At 46.9% G+C, this 23,369-nt stretch overlaps 1 protein-coding gene across 1 annotated transcript; it reads right to left on the bottom strand.

Annotated features, from left to right (window-relative positions):
- Positions 1–3,823: 3,823 nt before the first annotated feature.
- GOLPH3L (golgi phosphoprotein 3 like) lies at positions 3,824–22,512 on the bottom strand. Its single transcript, XM_040411154.1, has 5 exons — positions 22,381–22,512; positions 17,663–17,831; positions 7,793–7,924; positions 5,993–6,107; positions 3,824–5,022 (listed from the first exon to the last, which is right to left on the bottom strand). Exons 2-5 carry the CDS (start codon positions 17,828–17,830, stop codon positions 4,595–4,597), a joined length of 843 nt encoding a protein of 280 aa, XP_040267088.1. The 5' UTR covers position 17,831; positions 22,381–22,512; the 3' UTR covers positions 3,824–4,594.
- Between the last annotated feature and the right edge of the window lie 857 nt (positions 22,513–23,369).

Below are 23,369 nucleotides of genomic sequence, written 5' to 3'. Positions count from 1 at the left end.
ATGGGTTAGTCTGTCTCTCAAGTTTCTAACTCTCCTTTATGTGATGAGAGGGCTACAGAGAAGAACATCTGTCAGATCTTTATCACACTGCAATATGCTCTGAGGTCTCTTAATTTTTCAGGATGACAATGGGTCAGAAGTCCCAATAATTCTCACCACAATTTTTCTTCCTCACATGGTTGGAGACCTCAGAGGTCCCTTCTGTCGCAATCTCGCTCATTTTTATGCCTTACTTAAAACTATATCTGTGTAGCCCCGGGCTTTAAATTTGTCCCTCCTCTTCAAATGTGTGCATGACCTTAAAGTTTCATCTTACCATTGGATACCGCCCTGTTGAAATACCTTGTTTAAGAGGAATCATATGTGCACTTTCCCATATAAAGAGGCTGTTTCTAGCCATCAGTTTACGAAATAAGGACATGGTGAGTCCGCTGATTTCCTGATTGACAATTTTTGTGTCCAGAAAACAACTTTCTATTTCATTGATGTCATAAGTAAAAAAAAGGCCATCTTAAATTTTGTTCACAGACAAATTCCTATTAATCCTCTCATACCTTTCCAGAAAATCAGGACATCATCAGTGAAGCCTGAGGTATCATGCCTGTCCACAAAGACTCGTGTCCTCCCACCAGTCCAAAAATAGACTTGTATAACTTGGGGTGCAGTAGCTCCCCATAGCGGTACCCCTCAGCTTGTGGAAGACCTGGGCCCCAAAAATAAAATAATTAGGTGTCAAAACAAACAGAAAAGTTGGATCAGGAGATCAATATGCTCACGGAGGCGAGTGCCTCTGATTCTTAGGAAGAACTCCACTGCTTCCACTCCCCTAGTATGAGGAATGGAGGTGTGCCTCCTCATCTAGTGATGTCTGCAATGATGTAGGCTAAAGACATATCCCCTCCATTTTCCTGAGGGTGTCCCTACTGTACAATGGTATCCCCCATACAAACTCTCTCAGAAGATGCCTGTGGTCTACCTCACAGATGGTAGCACTGGTACTGTGGTGGACATCACTGGAGGCAGAATAGGGGACAATATTATTGCTGGTGGAAGTATAGGGGTCATTATTATTGTTGGTGGCGCTATAGAATGTATTACTACTGGGGCCACTGTATTGAGGCATTATTAATACTGGGGGCACTATAGGGACATTATTATTACTAGGGGAACTATATGAGGAGAGAGATGGGGCATTTTTATTGTAGAAGCCAGACAAATTGGGGCACTATAAGAGGACATTATTATTACTGGGGGACACTTTTTCTGAAGCATACTATTTGGAGGGCACATTATATGGGGGTGACAGCAGGATGACACTGTTGATGCACCTGGGTGGGGAGGATGATGGAAAAGTGTTGAATCTAAGATGTCTGTGTGGCAAACTCAGCAGAGAGAAGATATGGCTGAAAGTAGTAGTCATGGCGGTCTGGTCCTAATGGAGAAGATGAGGAAAGAGAATGTCTACATAAGAGTAAACGTCACTGGATGTAATAGACATGTATGTAGTGCTGTATTCTCCTGTATGCTTGCTAGTACTGAAATCCCAAGTAGCATTCTGAAGGTAGAGCTGGCTCTGTGCTGTGGCCCGTGTATCTCACTCTTCTACCCCCTCCTCCATATCTTAATTAGAGACAAGTGGATGTGGAAGAGGATGACAGAATAGACATAAGGGTAGCTTCTGGGGAGTTATTTTGTGTTTCTTAGATGGTATACTGTTCTGTACTGTAGTACTTGATTCTGCTGGGGAAGTATATTGTGCTGCACTATAGTATTTGGTCCTGTCTGAGTGACGACATGAGCTGTACCGGTCATAAGAGGTTTTATCTGGGGTGCTTTAGACCAGCGGTCCCCAACCGCCGGGCCGCAGCCCAGGACCGGGCCCTGGAAGATTGTTTGACGGGCCGCGGCTATCAGGGCAGTCTTTAACGCGGTATTATGGAAGCGCTTCATTAGTACAGGAGGACCAGGAAGCGGTGAAGGATCTGTACTCACCGCCTCCTGGTCCTCGGCTATCGGCTGTGCAGGGCTGTGCACAGCGTGAGGTCGCTCTGTGCGCCGCAATACACAGCTGACGAAAGGATGAAGAGGATCGCGATGGTGACCAGGAGCAAGAGAGGTGTGTTTTTTTTTTTTTATTTGCCCTGGAAGCTGACATAAGGGCTGATGGTTTACATATGGCTGACATGGGGGGCTGATGGATGGCTAAAGGTTGGGGGGTTGATCTGAGGCATTGGGGGTCTGACCTGAGGTGTAATGAAAAATATTTTTTCTTATTGTTCCACTCTAAAACCTAGGTGCGTCTTATAGGGCGAAAAATACGGTACAGTGCAGCAGAGACCCTAGTCAGTTTATATAGTCGTTGTATATTTTAATATGCACCTTGTGTTTTGTTATGCGCCTGAATCGGTCAGCGCCGACTTGCGGACCCCCTAAGCCCAGCCCCCTTTACCCCCCACCCGGTCCCTGGGAAAATTGTCTTGCATGAAACTGGTCCTTGGTGCAAAAAAGGTTGGGGACCACTGCTTTAGACTGCTCCTCCATAGTTGCACAGGCTTGTTCCGAGTCCCTCCCACTAACGCAACACAAAGAGACAGAAACCCAAAGAAACACTATAAAATGACCCCTCAATTCCACAAAAGGAATTCACACTTTAAAATATATTATGCAGTTTTATTTGAAAGATACTTAATTCATAAATGCAACAAATACATCATGACTTTGGTCCTGTGTACACGATTATCCCGTTAGTCCATCATCCAGACCATTCTCATCAGTTACTTTCACGCTGGGCATCCATTTTGAGGCCCTTGAATTCAAGGTATAATCCGGGCAGCCCACATAAAAAAACACTCCTTAAATAATCCTTGTGCATTGATTTCTCTTTCCGAAGTTTTACAAAAAGACGTTTTCATGGTATTCGATCAGACAGTAATATTTAATGCAATTAAAAGAATATATGATAAAATAAAATAGATGTAAAAATGATATAATAATTTGAAGGCTTTGTGAAATAAATCTTCATCCTTTCTTCCAATGCATCGGGAAAAAAAAAAAGTTAAAAGATCCCCTTTTTATGGTTGGAGGCTACGGTAATAAACAAGTCCCTTGCGGCAGGCATGTACGCTCCAGCACCACTTTCCAATCAGTCGGCAAAATTTATGGAAGTCAGGAGGTCATTGTAACTGGGGCCTTGTGAAGTCAGATGGTTAATGAGGTGGATGTAGCAGTGATGATTTTTGTAATTTAGAACAATTCCATATCGCAACGCAGTTCGTAAATGTTGGATGGCAAGCTGGTTTTACGGGGGGGGGGGATGGGGGAGGTTGCCCTGGAGGTCATACTGATACCATGCAAACTGGACATCAGGAGAGCAGCACAGTATGGCATCTTCAAGCGCTCACTGGTCGTAGTCAGCAGCAACAGATGGACAAACTCCTGTAGGCTTCAGTTGCCAGCAACTTGATTTCAGAAGTTTTTAGCACCTGGCGATAAGAACCTTAAGTGAGTGTAACCCAAAAAGTTGGGTGTTGGTAGCATAATGGAGACCAGGTTCCCAAACTTTAGTTCTGAATTGCCGTACATAGACAATACCCAGCCATGTCTTTATGGGGGTCACGATGGATGATGTGACTTCACTGGAACCAGCTTCATTGCAAACATCTATTCTAATGCAGGAAGGCTCCACATGTCCACCAGACTAACTACTGTGGATGGTCACCACTGAGTAAAAAGCCTACGTGAGAAGATCCACAAACAAACGTATGCAATGGGGCAGCCAGATGAGGTGTCTACTTTTGCCCAACCCCATTTTTGTCTTTAAATGCCCTAATGGCTGGTTATGAACCCAAGCCCAAGCAGTGGATCAAGGCTTCTAGATACAAAATTTGCGCAATACAAGCTGGAAAGGAAGAACTTCTGTGAAGAACATAAATAAATCACGAAGATCCCGATGTACTGTTCCTAAAGAATCATCTTTTAATTTTTTTCCCCCTCTCTATTAAAGCTACATTGCAAATCATTAACGAGATCAAGTTATAGAAGTAGCTTCGCAACCTAAAAACAAAAAGTTAAAAAAACATTTGCCATGGCCCAAATCTGTGCAACTTCTACATATCCTTCAAAAAAGTCTACATGTCTTTTTTTTGTGTGATCGTCATAGAAAACGTGAGCAGGAGACATCAACTAGGTACAACGGTCACTCGCTTGTGACCTGACCACTCAAGAGTCCACAGCCTATTTAGAACGGAAGAAGGGGGTGCACATTTGTACCAATGTACAGCACCGTGGACCATTGAAGACTCCAGAATTATCAGGTTGTTGAGTGAACATAACTTGCTGATTTTTTTTTTAAGCTCTACAATGAAAAAACAAAAACGTGTATTACGGTAGCTACAGAGTCCACTGCTTCCATGTGCTCTACCAATACACTAGGTATGTGGGTAGGTAGCAGATGGAAGGGTATTGAGGGGCTGGAGGTTCAGAATTCATGTTCAAGCAAAGTTTTCAATCTCTGTATCTCTCCTGCCCCACTGAACGTTCTGGAAAACAATATGGGTGAATCCTTCGTCCGGTTTAATTCCCACCACCATAGATCTTAAGATTTGTTGAAAGCAGACAATACGGCCCAGATCATTTCTGTGCAGTTGGGTTTCGTGGCTTCTACGTCAGGTTCCAAATCTAGGAGGTCCTTGGATCTGTTCATGGCCATGTCATACTTGTCATCCGGCAGTGTGGAGAAGGCGTTCTCCAGGACGTCAGAGGAGTGGGCCAGGACCAGCAGGGACAGTGTCCGTTTGTCCATGCGATGTGGGTCATTCACCCACTTGTCGAGGACAGATTCTTGCAGCTTCTTCACCAGTCGTTGCTTCTCTGTGGTGTTGGTTACAGGGTGGGTGGTCATGTCGAAGAGCAGGAAGTTTTGCTTCTCTGTGGTCAAGATTCCCTTCTCCACCAAGCTCTTGGCAATACGTTCTCGAACGTTTCGGAGTTGGTACTGAAGCTTGAACGGGTTCCATGTTTCACCTGGTAAAAATAAAGCGTCAGAAATGTTACGTAAGGAAGCGCTAACACATGATATGGGCTCATGCACACGACCGTTGGATGTTTTGTGGTCCACAACACGGATACCAGTTCTCAATGATTTTGTGGTGATCTATGAGGACTTTCCAAACTGCAGCTTCTCAGAACTGGTGCAATAAAGACAGCCTCCAATGAGGTGGTGTTTAAAGTGATACTGAAGGTGCCCTACTGAGCCACAAAGCCTTATATATGTCAACCCGAGGGGATCCAGGGGTGCTGTCAAGCGGTTCCTACAGCCTGGGAACTGGTTCTCATGATTTGCCAGGGAACCTGAATAGAAAATGACTTGCTGCACATGCAGATTTTACAGGAGTCATTTGTTATACAGGTTCCCAGGTGGGTCATGACGACCACTGACCAGGACCTATGCATCCTGGAAGGCTGCAAGATCCCCCTAATTACAGGGACCATGGGGATGGAAATGGCACTACCTCCATGAGCAAAGGCTTAAAATACAGCTATTGCCTGGAGTAATGACCGATCACTGGCTTTATGGTCACGAGACCAAACCACTTTCAGTCAGACGGGACCCAAAATGGTTGGGAATGGAGTTGCAGCATTGGAACAGGGGGACAGTCAGTGGACAGGTGGGTACATATATATATATATATATATATATATTTATTTTTTTGATTAAGTATGCCCCAGGATGGAGATTTCTCATTGAGCCAGTAGGGATGACCACTATTAAAAAGCAGTACTTGACCTGGAGGACGTTGTCTTGGCAGGCTACTGCAGGTAAAACGTATGATCACCAGAAGAGGGTGGTAGCCCGCATTCCCTCACCAGATATTGGTGTAATATCCTAACGATCAATATCATGTCCCTGATAAACCCCTTGAAATTCAGTTCAACCGATCACCTTTGCTTTGTCTCTGGTTTCCCAACCCAAGTGACGCTCCACAGGTCTTACCGGTCAGTAACTCTATCCAGCTCTGGACAGTTTCCGCAGGATCGGTTGCCTTAATGTGTTTCAGGGTCTCGTCCAACAGAACATCTCCTGTTGGTGCCTCTGACTTGAGCAGCACCTATGAAGCAAATTTACGAAAGGTCAACTTAGAGTAAGACCTCATGTCTCAACAAACTGGCAAAACTGTACCCAATAAATGCCCCTGAGTAAGAAAAACCCGAGCCCTGCACAGGTGGCGAAACCCCCCCTTTTGGTTGGCCATGGGTGGTCCTTCTCTCCTACTATCGATCACTACTGTTTGTTAAACCGCAATAACATGAAGCACTAATCCCCTCTCCAAGGGAATAAATGATCACTGCTACGATCATTCCTCCCCATACAGATTCACCATTTGTCGGAAACACATCCCTCTTTACACAGGATGATCCTCTGCCCAGAAATGATCATTTAAAGGTACTGTGTGAAAGATGTGATCACCCAATGAATGACCTCGCTTGAAGGCACCTTTACATAGGGCAATTATCGGGAACGAGCATTCCTACCAATGCCCCGACACTCAGGCTGTGTAAAAGTTTTTTTTTTTTTATAGTCAGTGTTTTCCAACCTAGGGATCTTACAAAAACAACTACTCCAAACATCAGTCAGTAAAGGTTTTGGTGGAAAAAGGAGTGTGTGACGGGTCTGAGGGAGGTTGTAGTCATTAGGCCGGAGGCTGAAGAGCTTATGTGCAGCAAATAACTTTCTAGGGTTCTTATACGTCAGTGCACACATTCTAAATAGCAGGACGTCGGTCATTACACCACACCCTGGAAGATTACCTGAGCGGAGACAGCTCTAGGAGCAGGAGGGGGTGGGTTGGAGCTCATACTACAGTATTATATCATACACCAGCTCACTGTAGGTCCACGATGGGAAATTCCGACCTCATTAGTCCACCCTGCTGACTGTTTGCATTAGCTACGACCTGTAATCGCCTCAGGGTGGTTGAACATGTGCAGCATGACAAAGCTACCCTAACTCACTGCGCAAGAAGTTTTGTGTGCACATTTTTTGATTGGTGGCGGTGTTGATCGTTGACGTACAAGGGCAGAAGCGCTCCACTGAGACCTGTTCACCTTCGACTGCGCTCAGTGAGGCAACATGTCTTGGACTGTGATAATTTATGGATTATCGGATCCGGGTTTAAAGGAATTTTGCTGCATTTTGTTATGGACTGCAGGAGTTTAGTATTGACTTTAAGAAGAAGTGTCGCATCCACCTTGTGACAGGTAAGGATTTGGCTCCGCATCACACAGGCTGAACACACACCATGATGTTGACCATCTGGAACCCTGCCCGCTTTTATAGATTTCCTATTGTACCAGGAAGTAGTAAGGCTCCTGACATTTAAAGAAGCATGCACACCCTACCACTAGTGTGATTTATAATTTTTTTTTACCTGGGGGGAGGTTGTCTTAAAGGGTCACTCTCCCACAACTTACAGAGATTTTAGAAGTCTCCGCCTAGGACCTTCTCTGAAGAAAGAGGTCTCGTGCTGGCAGACCCTGCCCAGCTGCCATTACATGGAGAGTCATTTGATGCATACACTGGATAAAGCTCCTGACATACACCAGAAGTATCCACAATGTTCCATTAGGAGGCCAGATGGACTTGGCGTACCATTTGGTTGTGGTATGGAATACAACGGTATAAAGGTCAAAATAAGAAACTAAAAACAAAAACAGCCTTCCATGGGAGATGGTCCTGATGGACACCCCCAACGTAAGCTCTTGAAGCGATGTGCAGAGGAGTACATGATCTTACCCTTCGATCCAAGAGGCGTTTCTTGCGTAAAGTAGCCGGCTCCAGAATAACACGTCCCCTGAGGGCGAGCTCGATGAGGATACCGCCACGTAGTCCCGAGGATATGCAGTCATTCCAAAAGGATGTATAACCCTGCACCAAAACGAGACAAGTCAGGAAAAACTGACATCACAATGAGTGTAATACTGTCCTAAAGGGAGGTGAAGCAGTCTGACCACCTTGTCCATAAATGTCAGATAGGTGCGGGACCCGTTCCCATCTCCAAAATGAGAAGCATGAAGCAAAGGCGAGCACACCAAGCATTCGCTGCTATGGAACTTACAAAAATAGCTGAGCAAGCTTGCTTGGCCATTTTTGGATCTCCCAATGTAGCTTCAGAGGTCCCATTCTGGAGATAGGAGCGGGGTGCCACAGGTGTGACCAGCACATATCTGATACAGATTGCATATCCTAGAGATATGCCATTGATGTCGGAGATGGGTATAACCCTTTAATTACTTTTCATTCCTGGAAGTTCTGAAGGTGTATGATCAGCCACTCAGAAACCCAGTTACATAATGCTCCACTTCACAAAATCACGCATCCACCGTCATAATTTTTCCGGTCTGAGCAATGGATGGGAGGTTGCTTCCGATGTAGACAGGCTAGAACTATTTCTTTCCTTCTCGTTCATCTGCACAAGCACCAGAGAGAGGAATAGTTCTGGTCCCGTCCACAGCGGAAGTGATGTCCTGTCCATAGCTCAGGTTGGAAACCTAGTAAAGGACGTGAAGCTGGCAAATTCAAAATATTCAGAAGAACATCACGTGTGACTGGGATCCGGAGACGCCGAGTAATGCATATTCAGGAAGGTGAGTAACTTTCTCCTTCAGGTGTTTTTTTTTTGTTGACTTGTTGGGTCTTTAAAACCCCTTTAATGCACACTAAAAATGTGAAAGCCTTTTCTTCCTTCTCTGCTGACATATAATGGCTTCAAGACACAGGCCCGAGGCCTGAAGTAGACTCTGATGACAACACATCTCCTTCCTGCCATGTTGTCCTGGAGACCTGACATGCATCCAACCATGAAATACAACCGTATCTCCATCCTACCCGGCCTATATAGAATCAGCCAAATGTGTATCTGTGGGGACATCAATATTTTCTATGATTTGGCACCATTTAAGGTCTCCATCACAACATTTCACTTCACAGAAATGAGGAAATTTGTCATCATTGGATTCTCTCTCTTTAAACTTTGGGCCTACAAATCATCTCAGAGAAGACAGGAGGGAATATGACATCATCAGGTGCCCTCTTCAGGTTTTGGGCCTACAAATCGGGATGGAATATGACGTCATCAGATTCTCTCTTCAGGCTTTCGGGCTACAAATCACCTCACAAAAATTTGGAGGGAATGTGACATCATCAGATGCCCTCTTCAGGCTTTGGGCCTACAAATCAGGATGGAATATGACGTCATCAGAGTCTCTCTTCAGGTTTTGGGGCTAAAAAAATAAATAAATAAAAAATCACCTCACAAAAAAATAAAAATAAATCTGAGGGAATGTGTTATCATCAGATGCCCTCTTCAGGCTTTGGACCTACAAATCCAAAGAGTCATATCTTAGCTTCTAAGTGGGATATTATAAATGGCTTCCATGTTTTTAATATTTATGACGGGGGTCTTTTACATTTTTCTTCAGATTGTCTATCTTCTTGAATAAAAACAACATACTGCTGCCTAAATGAGCGATATCACTAGAGAAAAGGTGAAAGCAACATTACGACCATGGCCTGGGTCGACGAAGGGTTAAGTGGACACTCCTCAGTGTCGACATCTCTCTTTACTGTGCATACATCCAAGTGTTAATTGTGCCATTCATGTGTGCCAAGCCACCCAGATCTCTCCCGGATGTGTCCGTCATCAAGGAGAGGACTGGCCTGCGTCATGCCAAACCTCATTCCAGCTGTCCAGAAATGAGAGCGAAGACGGCGATAAGATTGTGCAATGCGAACACTACCCAGAATGCAGTTCTCTCAGCTGTAGTACATCTATAGGGTGCCCTGCAAAAAGCAGAAGGGGGGGGGGGGGGGCTCTCTAGTAAGATATAAGCCCCCCTTGTTACTCTGATCGGTAGGTTCCTGAGGGTTGACTCCCATACTATTGACCATCTCACATAGTCCTGAATTTGCAGGGGCTGTTCCTAAGTTTCAGATGCAAATTGGAACTGTCTTGGACCAAAAGTGGGTGGGGCATATGTAAACCTCGCCCTGTACAGTTTGGGGGGCATGCCCAGGGGAGTGGCCTATTTGCCCCAACATTACTAACTGCAAACTTATTAAGTATCTCAGTGTATTCCTGGAATAGAATTTCATAAGGAAATTCCCTAAGAAGTAATTTTCCATCAAGATGCTTTCTTCTGCCACCGATGGGGGAACCACCAGGAATTTTAAGATGTTCCCCTCCTTTTGTAGGGGTTAGAGATACATTTTTATGTTAATGAGCTCCAAATCCGTTGCCTCGTGTGACAGTCATAAGACATTTACATCATATCCACCTCTGGAACCCCCACAGGAACACGGCCCAGCCTTGAACCCCCCAGGAATGGAGAGGTGGCCTTGCATGCACTTCTATAGGGAGTTCTAAACATAGGAACACACGCTTACTTTGCCATTTCTGAAACTCCCATAGAAGTTAAAAAAAAAAAAAAAGTGGTCTGCACACACATGGCCACCTCACTAGCGGCCGAAAAAAATACCCTTTTCTCAAGATGGGTGCAGAATCAGATCCCACCTCTGGAACCACACGCATAGGACATTTATGGCATATCCTGTCAATGTGCCATAAATGTGCCTCTGGAAGTAATAAACTTCTGTCTGCTTGTAGATACCACTAGAGGGAGCTCAGGAGCTTACTGCATACATTTATTATATTAATGTGCTACTCAGGAGGAGGGTTATAGATGTAGACAGCTCCCTTTGAACTGACTGGGAACGGCATAAGTCTGCATACAGAAAACTCCCCGTTGTGTTGGAAACTAAGTTTCTTTTAAAGGGGTTTTCCAGGAGTTCAATATTGATGACCTATCCTAACTTGAAAGGGCCTGGGCTGCAATACCAAGTACATCCACTATACAATATATGGCGCTGTTCTGGGTATACCGTCTCAGCCTCTTCAAGCAGCTGATCGTAGAGGGGTTTCGTGATCTAATATGAATGATAGGCCATCAATATTAAATTCCCTGGAAATATACCCTCCCTCCCTGCCGTTCGCCCTGAAAAAAAAAAAAAAAAAGTTAAAACATAGACAACCCCTTTAATGTCGTCACATGATTCTCTAGCAATTACCGAAATGCAGAAGCAGCGCCTTCAAACATAACACGGAAATGAACAGGGAGCGTACAATAAGCCTGCTAATATACATGACATAGGTGGGGAGGGGTTAATTAAAAATTTGGGATAATGCAGAGACATTCCCCATTTCTATTCTGTGCAGGAAAGGGTTAACAGAACAGTGATAATCCCTCGCCGTCGCCTGTGGTTGTCCGTGTACAGCGACAGGCACTCCCCTGCCAGGTAGAGGCTTGCCCGACAGAGGAGGTGCAACTTCTGTCCTGAACTCTAAGCTCAAATATTAGTACAAAGGCCCGATACCAGCAGGTGTCCGGAAAGCTACGATGACGCACATAACTGAAAACCCAACTCCAGGACGGAAAATGATGCAAGCCTTCAATATTCTTTTAGAATCCAGGGCTTTCAAGATCTCTGCTTGCTGTCCATCCATAGAAACTTTACTATGGCCAGGACAAGTGCAGGTCCCTGTGTGTGTGTGTCCATCACATGACCAGAACAGGTTTCCATCATGTGGAGGTCAAAGAGGACAATTCCAAGCAGAGATCTTGAAAAAAACTGTGGGAAACGGATACAAAAACTGTTCAACTTTCCATGATCTAGAAGTCTAACAAGGATTGCTGAAACGGGAGTAGCCCTTCAAGATACCTTGGGCCGGGGTCACACTGCTCCACACGAGAAGATTCAGAATCCATTCACATCCTGTGAGGTGTACCTTAGGGTATGTCCGCACGTGCCATGTACTGGTGCGGCCAGACATTACATGGGAGTAGAAAAACTCCTCAGGGTGGGTCATCAATACGTGATTAGCAGGGGTCCGACACCACCACTCATCTGCTCTGGAACTACAGAGCGCTCCATTGTGTAGTGGCCGGAGCTGGTTACTGCAGTAGTCACTTCAATGCGGTTACCAGCTCTGTCCACTACTGCACAATGGATGGAGTTGTAGTTCTGGCGCTAGAGCTACCGCAGGAACAGCCGATTGATCGGTGGAGGTCCATCCGTTCATTCTCCACCAAACACCCTGATCTCCTAACCTGGATTCCATCTTGCCACAATCCCTTTAATAGCTCTCTATGGTTGGGGCTTACCCTTGATGGTATGTATTGGCGGCTGATTGTCCATCACAACAGTCCACCATCAGGTGATTGAGCGGGGAGGAGGCTCATGTATATTGCTTGGTGGTAATAAGACCAGGAGGTTATCCCTTCATAGGCTTTTATGACATATCTACCAAATAGAATGTTCACTCCTCCACCAGGAAACCAAATTGGTCTCTCTAGATCTCCAAACCATTTAATCAATAGGGCAATAAAATCTTTGGTGAGAAAACAACTTGAGAAAAAAAAAAAAAAAAAAAAAAACAACTTTGGATGCCATCCAGACACTAATTGTCTTGCAACAAACATAAAATATCAGCTGCGCGTATCAATTAGGTTGTAAAAGGCCACGCTGAGTTTTATGGTGGAGCAGGATAAGGAGCTGTATATACCGTAAGGAGCTGCTATGGAGAAGGTCAAAAAGGTTCGGAGATGACAATGAAACGTGAGAAGAACCAGAACGTGTGTGGGTCCAGGCATTCGATCAGAGCTAGGGTTACACAGTAAGACCGACGACTACCTGGACAGGACTAGATCAACCAGTCCTACAGGTCTGACATGACCTACAATAGAAATGTGCGAGGTAGGTTGGGCCCTTATCTCAGAGAATCTACAGGACGTACAAATCCACTTCCGGGAGCGAGGCGGTGGAAGAGTAAACACGACACAATGCTCTATCAAGTTTTCTCCTCTTTATGGTTCTTCAATTCTTCCCCCCTACTCCAAAGATCTACCCAAGAACTGTTGTTCTATAATTTGGCCTTCTGGAATCCCACTGATCCAGCATCCTCAAGTGGTGGAGACATGGCAGCAAAAAGAGGTTAAAGGGGTTGTCCAGAGGACTAAAATTTCTTTAAAAAGGCTGCTTACTTTCACCGACCCAGTTCCGATGCTTCCCGATCCCCTACACTTATGAGAACGTTTCTGAGGAACGTGAAAGAGGTTTTAATATGTTGACTTGGCCTCCAAACCCTCCAGATCTCCATCCGTTCCCATCATGTGCGGGAAAAACAGGTCCGATCCATGGAGGCCTCACAGCTTACAGGATCTGCTGCCAGACCTTCAGAGGTCTTGTGGTGTCCATGATTTGTGGAGGAACAAGAGGGATCTACGCAATATTATGGCCGATCGGTGTAGGTCTATTCCAGAGGCTTTAAAGATGAAACTTCTGATATGGATATCTAGACGAGGCCTCAATGCTTCAATGTAGCGTTAGTCATGGGTGCATATGATGCCATAACGTGTAAACCAGTTGTCACCGTCATATACATGTACAGTAGACATCCTCCGCTCCCACATTCTTATCTACTAGAGTCACGTCACATGCATAGAGAACATAGCAACCGCATTCTCCACGAGTGAGAAACTTCTAGAGCCTGCTGGACGACATTACGATGAAGTAGCAGCATCCGCCATATTTTATTGTAATTCTTAAATTAAATCGAGGCACTAATACTAGTAGGATAATGTCATAAAAGAGGCTTAGTAGTAATCCGCCCTAATACTGCACGACTAACCCATAAAACAACGAAAAAAAACAACCACCACCCACAGTCCTGAAACAATAGAGCCGGTGGCCATATGCAAAATAATCAACCTCTTTGGTGGCACCCCACCGTTAATTCTGGGCGGAGAGAAATTTAGGATTTTTGTTGCGTTTTTAGTAATCATTTTATTGCTAATTATAGTCCTCATGATTACACACAATGATGCCCCTAGTGGGCATGGTCATGTGTCTGCATCACAATACAGCAAGCCCCATGATTCATGGTCGAAAGCAGCAGAGACAAATCTTTTTATAAGATTAGATAGAAAGGTTTGCTTTGTTGATTCAGGAACAGCCCCACTCTTGCGCATAGGCCATGTCTGGTATAACCGCTCAGCCCCATTCACTGTAATGAAATGGCAGAAATAATCCATAGCGTCTTTCTGAGGCTCGCTTTGCTGTATAGACTAGGACAGAGTCAGCAGAGCCATCTCATAGCTTAGATAAAGCAGCAGTAGCAACACTACCTGCTATAAACATATATATATGGTCCTGTATGCAGCTCCCCATAGTTGCTGTGTAGACTAGAACAGAGTCAGCAGTGTCCTCTCAGAGCCAAGTTAAGGCAGAGCAGCAACACTATTTGCTATAAACACAGATTTGGCCTTGTGTGTAGCTCCCCAGTTGCTGTGTAGACAAGGATAGAGTCAGCAGAGCCATCTCATAGCTAAGATAAGGCAGAGTAGCAACATTATTTGCTATAGAAACAGATTTGGCCCTGTATGCAGCTCCCCACAGTTGCTGTATAGACTAGAACAGTGTCAGCAGAGCCATCTCATAGCTTACATAAAGCACAGTAGCAACACTATTTGCTATAAACACAGATTTGGCCTTGTATGTAGCTCATCAGTTGCAGTATAGACTAGGACAGAGTCAGCAGAGCCATCTCATAGCTTAGATAAGGCAGGGTTGCAAATCTATTTGCTATAAACATAGATATAGCCCTATACGTAGCTCCCATGGTCACTGCCTCAATACTGGCACAATTCTGCCCCTGTTGGGCGCTGTCACAAAATGCATTTCCTTTTGCAGTGTAATCATTTCCTGCATTTGCACACAGAAATTAAAATAAATCATTAAAGGGGTTTCTGCGAATAGAAGAAATGCAACTTTCTAATGTCCATTCTGTATAAGTTATGGTTTTCAAAATCTCTGCTTGCTGCCATTTAACAGGAATATGGTTCATATACATGGTTTACTTCCATTTACAAGCTGTGGTTAAATTCTGGGATCTCTTGTGTCACAATTACCACACGAGACAAGAGCCCTTTCTTTTATCCGATGGGCGTAAACAATGAATACTTCCACTTAGTGACAGCAAGCAGAGATCTTGAAAAACACGAACAATTCTTGAAAAAAAAAAAATTGTATAACTTTATACATAATCATACAATAACCTTCATTCTCAGAGACTGGAATACCCCTTTATAAATGACTCAGACCTAGGTCCCACACCTATGTGAAGAACCGGGGGGCTCCCCTGAACCCCCTACCACCCCCACCCTCCGTACATGTGAACAGCTCTTTCCTTTCGTTAGCATGGGAGTTCTTGAAACGGCCGAGCCACCCATTATGTCTGCAGTCTACCCCCAGGCACGCTAGCTTTTTCTGGACTACTACTTCCATTTTCTCTCCAGGAGGTACAGGGCAGAGCAGCGACTGTCTGGTTAAATATTAAAAGAGGACTCCGAGCGGCTGCCAGACACGAACGGTCATTACAGCCATTACAAACAGGATATGAAGAAGGGGGAAAAACGTGACACTTCCTTATTCCCCGGATGCCTATGTGGTCACAAATCCTCAAAATGCTGCAAAGGCAGCATAATGTCCGCCTACGGGGGTCTTCTGGGATCGGCATATTGATGATCAATCCTCAGGACAGGTCATCAATATACCATACGTAGGGGGTCCGACTCCAGGGACCGCCGCAGATCAGCTCGTGGCGCTAATTCAATCTCCACAGCCTCGTCACTGCTTGCATGGGGGCCTTGCTGCCTGCGCACTGTCTACTCAATAACGGAGCATCACAGCTCCTGTGGGTTGGCGTGCAGAAATTCGCACGACTTTCCGTAAAAAATAAATAGATAATCCACACCTCTTCTGTTTTAGGAACTACTTGCATCCTCCATGTTGATAACAATTCCGCAGCATCTATCCCTATGACTCACGATGGGCCATTCCTTTATTATTCCTGCAAGAAGTTACGAATTAATTACAAGCAGGTTGCAGTGAGGGTCCAGATGGGGGTTACCAGACGGGGGCATGTCCCTGCACAGCCTGACAGAGGGGGGAGTGTCCGTTGCCAAGGTAAGATGGGACAGCTGGGCATGCCGGCGCTACGCAAAAAGCGAGGCAGAACAAGCTACGCTGCCTACGTTTCCATACGGAGATGGGACAATCCCATGAACCGCCAAACAGATCCAATGCACCGTTACGTGGTCCGAGGACTGAGGCGCCATCATCGGGGAAAAGATGCCATCTGAAGCTTCCTCCATGCTTTACACTGCAGGTCCGCATGTTCAGACTGGTGGCTGTGTGGAACCACAAGTTCACCAGGACGTCCATGCATGAAGAGCTAATTAGGGTAGTAACACCCTAAAGTAGGGTGGTCTTCTGCCCCAGTCTAATCAGGTGAAGAGACAACCACAGCAGAATGGAGAATGAAGAGGTGGCTGCGCACATGAGCGGTTCTCACTATATGGTACAGTAACACGGGAGGTGCGGGTCCTAGAGGTGGATATACTCCCACAAGCGAGAAAAGGAAATCTTCAGCACAAATCCTGAACATCTTCTCTAAATCGGGTCCGGCTGGAATTTCCTGCTGGTGGACACACTGGGCGTGTGCGCGGTGGTCACAGATCACCTCGCCCGTCACACTGGAAATAATACCGTTAAAGGGTATGCTTTCTTCCGAAACCCTTTCTATTGCCTCAACGCACCCAAAACTGAAGCTGCTGGTGTGGCCAGTGCTGCGGGGATACGGCATCCATGGAGCCATGTGTCTCCAAACTAACCCTTAAAAAGGGGACTGATACAAGACTGCAGGATCAGACTACATAGGGATGTTTGTAGTCTGTAACCATGGAGACCCTGCAGTCTGAATAGGAGCTGGACACTCAAAAGGGTAGATATTTAAGTGTGTTTAGTCTAGCTCTCAAAAAAACCTGCTGCGGGTGAACAAACCCTAAAGGGTACCTATCACTTTAAAATGCATTTGATCAGTGGGGGTCCGGTTGGAGACCCCTGCTGCCAATATCTAACATGGATATGGAAGCTGTCAACTGAGCATACCCCCCGCCCCACTTCATTTTGGATTAGGTCTACTTGTACAGATCCATAAACTGAGTCAGTCATACACTAAGGGCTCCTGTCCCTTTGTTTTAGTGATAGTTGGGGGTCTCGGCACCTGGACCCCCATGGGTTAAAACAGCTGCCACGTGTCTTTCACTTTTATCTTCTTACATTCTCTCTCTATAGGGCAAACTAGAGGGCCCCCACACACACACAATTTCAGCTTACGGAATGGAACAGCGCCACCCACGTTTGCATGGTTGGCTTTGGTACTGCGGCTCAGCCACATTGCGATGCACGTGCGGCTATGGCCATGTGGACAAGACAACTGCTGTGTTGGGAGCTTCGGTGCCTCACTAAAACAGGTCTCCTCTGAAACTACAATTCCCAGCATGCTCAAGTCCTCGGCGGTACAAAGAACAGCCGAGCAGGCGTGCATCCTGAGAGTTGGAGTTTAACAGCAGCCGATACCGTAGTACCCAACATGGCAGTTCTCAGTCCATGTGGCCGTACCCGGTACTGCAGCTCGGCCCCATACACCTGAACAAGCCTGAGCTGCAGCAGGACATCATGAACATGGCCGCTTCTTCTGATTCTCACCTCTTTATCCTTCAGGCCCAGGAGAAGAACCTCCTCCATAAGCGTCAGCCTCATGTCCTTACAGTCCCCCGCGGCATCCTCATCTTTGTCTTTGCTGGAATCGTCAGAATCGGCCCTCTTGTCCTGGCCCTCTTCTCCACGCCGGCCACGCCGAATTAAAGTGGTCATCCTTTTAAGAAAGTGGGGAAACAGTCAGATACATGGTGACTACATGGACATTAAATGTCTCATTCATCAGTGCCACCACACCTGTCCATGGGTTGTGCCTGGTATTGGGGTTTGGCTAAATTCATTTGAAGTTGAGCTGTAATACCGGATACGACCTGGGGACAGGGGAGGCGCTGTTTTGGGGGCAGAAACAGCCATGTTCTTCTAATCTTGGACACCCGAGAGGTATGTTCACTGCAGATTTGCAGTTTGCGACTACCCAACCACGTTTTTTCATAGGCCAGGTCACTTCTTGACGCAGATTTCAAATCCGTACGGAAAAGGGTCCCATTGGAAACAATGGAATGGGAATTTAAAACGCAGATTTTGGGAGTAAAATACACAAAAAAAGGCTGTGTGAACATAAACTAAAGTTTCTCTCTTTTACATGATGACACCTTTGGGTGCACGCTAAATGGGGCCCCTATGGGTTACAGCTATGTGTAAGAGCCTCACTTCTCAAAACAGTCTTTCCAACCAATCAGAGCTCAGCTTCCATTTCTAAAACGGCTCTGGAAAAATGAAAGCTGTGCTCCGATTGGTCGAAGAGAATTTTCCTGTCAGACTGTTTCTTTGAGAGGTTTTACTGACTGGCAGGGAAGACTGCCCCGGTCACTACAGTGGGCAAATGTGCCTGCGAGCGATGGCCATTTTATAGGAGTCTGTAGGCCGAGAGCTAGATTATAAAACCTATATTATAGGCTTCATTTTTCAAAACTGGTGTAAAGTAGAACTGGCTCAGTTGCCCATAGCAACCAATCAGATTCCACCTTTCATTTTCCAAAGGAGGCCTGAAAAATGAAAGGGGGAATCTGATTGGTTGCTAGGGGCAACTAAGCCAGTTTTCCTTTACAACAGTTTTGATGAATCTCCCTTATAGGCCTCATTTATCAAAGCTGTCGTTGCCCATAGCAACCAATCACAGCGCAGCTTTCATTTTTCCTGAGGAGTTTAAGAAATGAAAGCTGCGCTGTGAATGGTTGATAGGTTGTCTTCTAGATAGCTTTATAAAAGTCCCCCATGACAAGGTCATGTTCACCTCAGTGCTGGAGGCTCCGGGAAGGACCTCCGTCACCGATTCTGTAAAAAACGTGACACAAAATAGCGCAGTATTTTGTAAAATACCGCTGGGCCCCATATGTGTGGGTCATGTGTGTGACGCTGTTCCTATAGTGGAGAAGAACAAGGGGTAGGAGAACGCCCATGTGCACAAGGCCTTAAAGGGATTCTCCAAGACTGGGAAGCCATTTTGTATTAGCAGGCAAGGTGCAGGGGTTAAGAATAAGAGTCTCCTCTGTCATCGGTGCACCGGTTCCATCACACGTATGTCACTGCTGCACCCTGCCAAAAGAAGTACCTGGTTTCAGGGGTCCCCTTTAAACGCATTGACTTTGTAAGGAAACATCCCATAATGTAGGCTTCAACCTAAAGGGGTCTTTATATTGTCCCCCCCCAGGTCACACTTCTATGCCATGGGTGTGAGCGTAAGGGCTGATGATGTAATGGGGGTACTGCGGTACCCAATCCCATAGGGGTTGGTCATATCTACAGGGCACTCTGCCTGATGAAATAATGGGGCAATGTAGCTGGCAATGTTATGGGGGCACTGTAGGCGATTACGATATTGAGCGCTATGGCTGGCAATACTATGGGGGCACTGTAGGTGATTATGTTACAGGCTTCTGTAGCTGGCAATGCTATGGGGGCACTGTATGTTATGGATCACTGTGGTTGGAAATTCTATGGGGCCACTATAGGCGATTATGTTAAGAGGTGCTGTGGCTGGCAATGCTATGGGGGCACTGTAGGCGATTAGTTTATGGAGCACTATGGTTGACAATGTTATGGGGGCACTGTATGTTATGTAGCACTATGGCTGGTAATGTGATGGGGGCACAGTAGGCGATTATGTTTTAAGGTGCTGTAGCTGGCAATGTTATGGGGGCACTATAGGCTATTATGTTATGTAGCACTATGGCTGGTAATGTTATGGGGGCACTATAGGCGATTATGTTATGAGGTGCTGTAGCTGGCAATGTTATGGGGGCACTATAGGCTATTATGTTATGTAGCACTATGGCTGGTAATGTTATGGGGGCACTATAGGCGATTATGTTAAGAGGTGCTGTGGCTGGCAATGCTATGGGGGCACTGTAGGCGATTAGTTTATGGAGCACTATGGTTGACAATGTTATGGGGGCACTGTATGTTATGTAGCACTATGGCTGGTAATGTGATGGGGGCACAGTAGGCGATTATGTTTTAAGGTGCTGTAGCTGGCAATGTTATGGGGGCACTATAGGCGATTATGTTATGTAGCACTATGGCTGGTAATGTTATGGGGGCACTATAGGCGATTATGTTATGAGGTGCTGTAGCTGGCAATGTTATGGGGGCACTATAGGCTATTATGTTATGTAGCACTATGACCGGTAATGTTATGGGGGCACTATAGGCTATTATGTTATGTAGCACTATGGCTGGTAATGTTATGGGGGCACTATAGGCGATTATGTTATGAGGTGCTGTAGCTGGCAATGTTATGGGGGCACTGTGTCTGTAAAAGATTTACAGGGAGTGACACTAGCAATAGTATGGGGGCAATAAATTAGGCACTGTTAAAGGGGCACTGGGGCTGTTGATATACGATGGGTTAGAGGAGAGGCTGGACCAAAGTTATGGGGGTACTGTTAAGTGCATAGATACGGGGTTCACATCTGAGAGACGATACAATAAATGGCTTGTCATTTGGGGGCTCAGAGTTGCAGATTTGGCACCAGGAGATGGAGATCCAAGCTTCACCTCTGGATAATAAGGAATAACATGGATGGACAACCTAAAAGGAACCCATCAGCAGGAGCTACCCCGTTATAGGTTAGGCCGTCACCTGTAGCTCACAACTTTACCCCAACTGGCGCGGCTGTGGTTGTACTGCAGTTTACCGTAAACCACTGGTGCTTGCAACTGGAATGACCCTTTTGTTTTGGTGGCATCATCTGGACAAGGTTTCTCCATTCTGCAGATTTATGGTGTATTGACAGGAAAGCCAAACATGTTTAACCGGCGTCCTCATTGATGTCGGGAGCCCAATCACTGGTATCCTCAGCGATGTCGGGAGCCCAATCACTGGTATCCTCAGCGATGTCGGGAGCCCAATCACTGGTATCCTCAGCGATGTCGGGAGCCCAATCACTGGTATCCTCAGCGATGTCGGGAGCCCAATCACTGGTATCCTCAGCGATGTCGGGAGCCCAATCACTGGTATCCTCAGCGATGTCGGGAGCCCAATCACTGGTATCCTCAGCGATGTCGGGAGCCCAATCACTGGTATCCTCAGCGATGTCGGGAGCCCAATCACTGGTATCCTCAGCGATGTCGGGAGCCCAATCACTGGTATCCTCAGCGATTCCAGGAGCCTGATTACCAGCACCCACAGCGACCTGGGAAGCCTGACTACTGTGGGCCTCAGTGATCGGGGAAGCCTTACTACAGCAATACCAGGAGCCTGACAACCGGAGTCCGACTACTGGTGCCCTCAGAGTAAGACAGCCGGCACTCCAATATTCATGCGCGGTGCACGTGTCCAAGGTCGGCGTCCCGCAGCTATACAGAGAATACATATAAGTATTGCATCTACTTCAACAAGTGCCGGGCCTCTTCTCTGTATACTGGCGCCCGCAGCGATCCCGGAAGCCCAGCTACAGGGGCCCGCAGCGATCCCGGAAGCCCAGCTACAGGGGCCCGCAGCGATCCCGGAAGCCCAGCTACAGGGGCCCGCAGCGATCCCGGAAGCCCAGCTACAGGGGCCCGCAGCGATCCCGGAAGCCCAGCTACAGGGGCCCGCAGCGATCCCGGAAGCCCAGCTACAGGGGCCCGCAGCGATCCCGGAAGCCCAGCTACAGGGGCCCGCAGCGATCCCGGAAGCCCAGCTACAGGGGCCCGCAGCGATCCCGGAAGCCCAGCTACAGGGGCCCGCAGCGATCCCGGAAGCCCAGCTACAGGGGCCCTCAGCGATCCCGGAAGCCCAGCTACAGGGGCCCGCAGCGATCCCGGAAGCCCAGCTACAGGGGCCCGCAGCGATCCCGGAAGCCCAGCTACAGGGGCCCTCAGCGATCCCGGAAGCCCAGCTACAGGGGCCCTCAGCGATCCCGGAAGCCCAGCTACAGGGGCCCTCAGCAATCCTGGAAGCCTGACTATTGCCACCATCAGTGATGCCAGGAGCCCCACTACTGGCACCCTCTGCGACCCTGGTGGCTAAATGTGTGTGGACATTCTGGGTCTGGACCCACAGGACCTGATGTACCCCAGGACAACCCTCTGTAACCCTATCCTGATGGGGGTGATGACCTTATCTGCACAAGTAGGATTCCTCTTACGATAATAACATATCGTGACAGATATGTCCGATCGTGATAACCGCATAGGCCAGCTTGACATGTATCATGGGACGGTTGCACATATAACATACATGACACACACGGTCACGACGCCCCCGTCCTCCCCCGTCTTACCTGCTCCACTCAGTTCAGCTCCTTAAAAACTTCACTTCCTGGTCTGGGACACATCAGCTCGGGGCGGGCAGCGCTCCTTCACGTCGCTCGGTGTCGCCACTGACTGACAGCACAATCCACCAATCAGATGCGGCCCCTGCGATGTAAGGCCCTGGCCCCGCCTCGTACAAGCGGATGCCGTGACAGCTTAGCCTAGCCAATCAGAAACCGAAAAAGCGGAGTGGAGGCGGGACCTGCTGGAAGCCCAAGACAACGACGTCATGTGATCTTCGCGCGGCGGCCATCTTTGTTTAGGGAATAAGGACTCTCTTGTTGTAGAGACCAAGGAGGAAGTGATATATAATATAGAGGTGATTATTATCTCACCTTTATAAAAGGATGTCCTAGGGCCAGATTCACACGATGCATCTACAATGGTGCCTCTTTATTCTGTATGAACCCATGAGTCTATGCCCAATTCCAGATGCCCATCAGGTGGACCTCATGTGGTTATCCCAAGAGGCCTGCAATTTGGTATGGTGGCAAGCTGCAATTTTAGCACAACCACCTGGCGGCGCCCTAGTCTAAAATCTGATCTGATGATATAGTGGGGCGTCTCCCCCACCATCGCTCATATCGTGTGTTGGGGGGTGGCTTTGATTGTTTTGAAGCCTTGGAAACCCATGTATGATGTACACATGACAGCGGCTGATCGGGGAGCGGTCCCAGTCCTGGTTTCCGGTGGAGAAGTGGCCTGGTACATGGTCAGACCGTCCTAGGTGACAGTCCCATAATTTCCTAGCTGGACCCGGGAATCTTGGCACTTGTGTTTTCCAGGTCGCTGAACTGGTCCTGGTGACTGGTGGAATTGGTTTCCTGCTGTCACCCTGGCTGTGGTCAGCTATGAGAACATGACATATTAGGAGGTCCCACCTGTCCCGGACCCCCACCTCCTGGGAGAACGGGGGTCTCTTGAGCTCCATTCTGTAAACTGAGAAGATGCAGGTGTG

This window comes from Bufo bufo, chromosome 11, assembly GCF_905171765.1.
Source record: "Bufo bufo chromosome 11, aBufBuf1.1, whole genome shotgun sequence".
NCBI classification, from domain to species: domain Eukaryota; kingdom Metazoa; phylum Chordata; class Amphibia; order Anura; family Bufonidae; genus Bufo; species Bufo bufo.
This window is presented reverse-complemented; position numbering and strand designations above follow the sequence as displayed.